This window comes from Tachysurus vachellii, chromosome 7 (genome assembly GCF_030014155.1).
Source record: "Tachysurus vachellii isolate PV-2020 chromosome 7, HZAU_Pvac_v1, whole genome shotgun sequence".
Classification (NCBI taxonomy): Eukaryota; Metazoa; Chordata; class Actinopteri; order Siluriformes; family Bagridae; genus Tachysurus; species Tachysurus vachellii.
The window spans coordinates 31,469,411-31,474,546 of NC_083466.1; the positions used below are offsets into that span (position 1 = coordinate 31,469,411).

Sequence of the window (5,136 nt, forward strand, 5' to 3'; positions counted from 1 at the left end):
ACTGCCCCACGTCCCTGCACTGCCCCATGTCCCTGTACTGCCGCATGCTCCTTCACTGCCCCACATCTCTGCATTGCCCCATGTCTCTGCATTGCCCTATGCCCCTGCACTGCCCCATTCCCAGATTTTGTTCATTGCCCAAATAAAAAAGAACATGATTAGCTATACTGTTAACTACCTCACTTCATTGCTGGTGAAGTTAATGTGTCTTTGGAGTGCAAATATCATCAAACTGCACAAGCATAATGAAAAGCTTAACCCTATCCCCTAGGTAGGGATGTGGTAGCTCAGTGGTAATGGTGTTGGACTACTGACCGAAAGGTCATGTGTTTGAATCCCAGGTCCACCAAGCTGCCACTGCTGGGCCCCTGAGCAAGGCCCTCAATTGCTTAGTTGTATAAATTGAACTAAAATGTAAGTCACTCTGGACGAGAGTCTGCTAACTGCTGTAAATGTAAAAGCCATGTTCAGAATGCATCTGAAAAACATACATTTAAATTTAAAATTGATGAGTATAATTAGTGAGGTGGTGATGTGTCAGAGAATAAATCTGTTCAGCTGCTGAACATTGGAGTGGACTTTATTGTGTTATGGTTATATTAACAACCCTCTAGATAGTAACCTGTAGCATGAGACCGGTTCATGAAGTCATACATGTACAAAGCCATATTGTGACTAGCAGCAGACACAATAAACGGACACTCACCTAGTGATATTGTGACTAATACTGATTCACAACCTCACAGAGCAGCACATGAAGTAGTTTAGTTTCTGTTAGAAACTTTGCTAAGTAGAACAATGACTTTATCTCTGTGTAATGACAAGATCATTTGGTTAGCTAGAATGTAGTCATTAATGTTGCTTGGTGTGTGTGTGTGTGTGTGTGTGTGTGTGTGTCTGTTACTCTCTGTAATTACCGTCACTGTACAGCAGTGAACCGTCTGTGCAATGCGGAGACATTCCATTGTTGGGTGTGGTCACACTCAGGGTGTGTGTTCGTGTGTGTGCGTGTGCGTGTGTGTGTGTGTGACTAACACAGGGTGTGTCCTCACTCTCACTTTCCCATTTATAATTCTCACACACACCTCAAAATTACAAACTGTGTGAACTCCCCTGTCTGTCACACCTCACCAGAAACACAGACAGTGAGAGAGACAGAGGGTGAGACAGAGGGAGAGAGAGTGAGACAGAGAGTGAGACAGAGAGTGAGACAGAAAGGCAGACATCAGAAACACAACAGCAATGTGACGTCAAAAATACAAAAACTACTAATACAACAATTAAAACTAAAAACAGGGCTGTTATCTGTTAAGACTGTTCCACCCTACACACACACACACACACACACACACACACACACACACACACACACACACACACACACACACACACACACACACACACACACACACACAGTGTCCTAAGCCCCGCCCCCGGGGCTGTATTCCCGGCCGCAGGAGTGTGTGAACTTCTTCCGCGATCGGGAGCCGAGAGGAGAAGTGCGCACTTCTGTCTCTCTCACTCACACACACACACACACACACACACACACACACCGAGTGAACACACACTAAACTTTCAGATTTTGGACATTTTTTCCGTCGGATTGTTTTAGCTTTAGTCACGAAAGCAGTGCTCGGTCACGATGAGCGCACACGGAACACCGTCCTCGCGCTTTCCCACCATCTCGCGCGGACCGAGTTTGCGCATCAACGAACAGATGTTCATGACCGGGAATGGATACCAGTCGGACCTGAGTGAGAACACCATGCACCAGCGCTACAGTGGTAACACTTACAGCATAAAGAGTCAGGGAAGGTGAGGAGCGCACACACACATACGCACACACACACATACACACACATACACACACACACACACACACACACATACACACACACACACACACACACACCAGAGCTGATGTGGCAACACACACGAACATTCTTTAAAACTGGAGTTTCACTTGAAAGAGAAAGTTAAAAGACTGATCACTGTCACTAAAGGCACAACAAAGACAAAGAGAAAGAAAGAAACAGACAGATTAGTGAATGTCCCCAGAATGATGGTAATATCATGAGCTTTTGTCAAACCTTAAATAGTCTGTCTTAATAATTGTAACTGAAGAACTTCCTCACAAGGATAGAAGTGTGTGTGTGTGTGTGTGTGTGTGGAATGAGCTCCACCGCATTACTGTGGCCCCCCCCCTCCCTCAGAAATGGACTGTTCCACCTTCAGGTTGATGAATAGAAGGTGCATCACATCCCCTCTGGCCAGGAATGGTTTGTTCCTCAGTTCGTCTCGTATGTCCAGAACAGGAATGCTGTTGTTCCCAACACAGTGACCTTTGAACCTTTGTTCATGATGTAACTTTGAAATTACACATTGACCTTTTATTATACTTCTTTCTCATTACTGTGTTCATAAAAACTGGGTGGATTTTAGACAAACAGGAGCTGAAGAACTCACATGATTAGTGTGAGGTTAGAGGAAGCTAGCAAACATCTAGTCTGATCTACACAGGTCCATCAACCAATCTGATTCAGTCTGATCTGGACTAGGGCTGGGCGATACGGCTGAAAACTGTATCACGATATCAGTGTTACATATCGGTCGATATCGATAATTATTGATATATTTTATGACCCATTTAAAATAAGGACCAGGAGAAAAATATATTACATGTAAACATTTTTATTTTAAACTTAACCTTCCTCTGATCGTAATCCCCTCAGTTATTAAGACAGAAATGTCACCAACCAGGAAAACTCACATAATTATAATGTAAACATGAGTCTAAAGTCACAATGAACACTTAACTGTTATCTCTTAACATTTAAGGTGCAAAATGAAAGAAAATGTAAGAAATGATTAATAAAGTTTAATAAAATAGTGCAAAGTGTTAAATATAAACATAGAGCTCAGGGATGATTCTGGTCTGGACACCATTGCTTTAAGAGTGTGTGTGTGTATATGTGTGTGTGTTTGTGTGTGTTAGTGCTGCTTGTGCGGTGTTGCAGCTACAGATGTTGTTTGTTGAATACGGCTGTGCTCCAAAGGGTGAGCGTGGCTAAGGTGGTAAATCAAGTTCGTGGTATTTATTACCAGTCTTGGCGGGGACGATGGTCTTGCATAATTTGCAGACGACGTTGGTGTGACTACGGTCAGACTTATAATATCCAAAAAAAGTCGCCGGTTACTGAAGAGGAATCAGCACTAGACAACGATATGGCACAACCAAACATGATACTGTTACATGATTGGCTGTTAGCATGTCACTCCCTATGTTGCTAGGTTACCAGAGAGTGAGTGCCTTTGTTAATGCAACCAAACTTGCTTCACAACCTCTGTTTTCTTCCGATGAAGAATAAAAAAATATCGAACGTTTTATCGAACACATTTTTTATTGATATCGATCACGTGTCTATCGCGATACATATCGTTATCATTTTATCGCCCAGCCCTAATCTGGACAGGTCTGTCGACTGGCCTCATGCAGTCTGAACGCTGACTTGTCCTACAGCAGCAGTGCTGTGCATAAATATTTACACCCCCATCTGCTCCCTTTACAAACACAGGATGTAAATACATAAAATAGTGGAATATAAACCACTTTAACCTGCATTTGTATTTGCACTGCTGTTAGATGTTTGTTCTCTGTGTCTCTGGAAACTTTATATTCTACATCTAACTACATTAAATCCACAGTTAGAAAAGTATTTTATTTTATTATTTTAGTAATAAAATAGAATAAAAATAATTTCTTTCAGGATGTGTGTGTGTGTATGTGTGTGTGTGTGTGTGTGTCAGTCAGGGTGTTTAGTTGTAAGATTTGTTTTTGCAGTGACTAGTTTGAATTTTCCAGCAGCCCCTGAGTCAGAGCTGATTTGTGTACAGATTAAGAGAATAAACTTTACGATTAAATCAAATTTAATTAATTCTGTGTTGGTGTGTGTGTTTGTTGCTGTGTGTGTTGAAGTGTGTGTTTGTTGATGTGTGTGTTGAAGTGTGTTTTTGTTGGTGTGTGTTTGTTGATGTGTTTGTTGGTGTGTGTGTTTTTGTTGATGTGTGTGTTGAAGTGTGTTTGTGTGTATTGGTAGATGTGTCTATTTGTTGCTGTGTGTTAATTTTCCAATTTGAGATGGCTTAAAACATGTTGAACTGTGAATTTGTGATCTACAGTTTATGACAAGACAAGAAATGTTGTTGTTATTAACGATCCTCACACACTTACTGAATTTCTCCTGCATGTTCAGGCGTGTGTGTTCATCACTACACTTTAGTGTGTGTGTCAGGTGTGTGTTTGTGTGTGGGTATGTGTAGGTGTGTGGGTATATGTAGGTGTGTGGGTATATGTATGTGTGTGGGTATATGTATGTGTGTGGGTATATGTATGTGTGTGGGTATATGCAGGTGTGTGGGTATATGCAGGTGTGTGTTTGTGTGTGTGTGTGGGTATATGCAGGTGTGTGTTTGTGTGTGTATATGCAGGTGTGTGTTTGTGTGTGTGTATATGCAGGTGTGTGTATGTGCGTGGGTACATGCAGGTGTGTGGGTATATGCAGGTTTGTGTGTGTGTGTGTGTGGGTATATGCAGGTGTGTGTTTGTGTGTGTATATGCAGGTGTGTGTTTGTATCTGGGTATATGCAGATGTGTGTTTGTGTGTGTGTATATGCAGGTGTGTGTTTGTGTGTGGGTATATGCAGGTGTGTGTATGTGTGTGGGTATATGCAGGTGTGTGTTTGTATCTGGGTATATTGCAGGTGTGTGTGTGGGGGTATATGCAGGTGTGTGTTTGTGTGTGAGTTTGTGTGTGGGTATATGCAGACGCGTGTTTGTGTGTGGGTATATATGCAGGTGTGTGTATGCCTTTGTAGCTGTGTGGGTATATCCAGGTGTGTGTATGTGTGTGGGTATATGCAGGTGTGTGAATGTGTGTGGGTATATGCAGGTGTGTGTTTGTGTGTGGGTATATGCAGGTGTGTGTATGTGTGTGGGTATATGCAGGTGTGTGTATGTGTGTGGGTATACGTCGCTCTGGATAAGGGCGTCTTCCAAATGCTGTAAATGTAAATGTAAATGTATATGCAGGTGTGTGTTTGTGTGTGGGTATATGCAGGTGTGTGTTTGTGTGT

At 42.3% G+C, this 5,136-nt stretch overlaps 1 protein-coding gene across 2 annotated transcripts in view; it reads left to right on the forward strand.

Moving 5' to 3' along the window:
- Positions 1-1,480: 1,480 nt before the first annotated feature.
- The window catches only part of dspa (desmoplakin a), a 33,100-nt gene continuing 29,444 nt past the window's right edge, over positions 1,481-5,136 (forward strand). The window contains exon 1 of one of the 2 annotated variants that reach the window (XM_060875410.1): positions 1,481-1,818. In XM_060875410.1, the coding sequence (XP_060731393.1) occupies positions 1,646-1,818 (173 nt within the window). In that variant the 5' untranslated portion in view covers positions 1,481-1,645. The remainder of the gene's footprint in view (positions 1,819-5,136) is intronic. The other variant, XM_060875411.1, reaches the window with a different exon arrangement.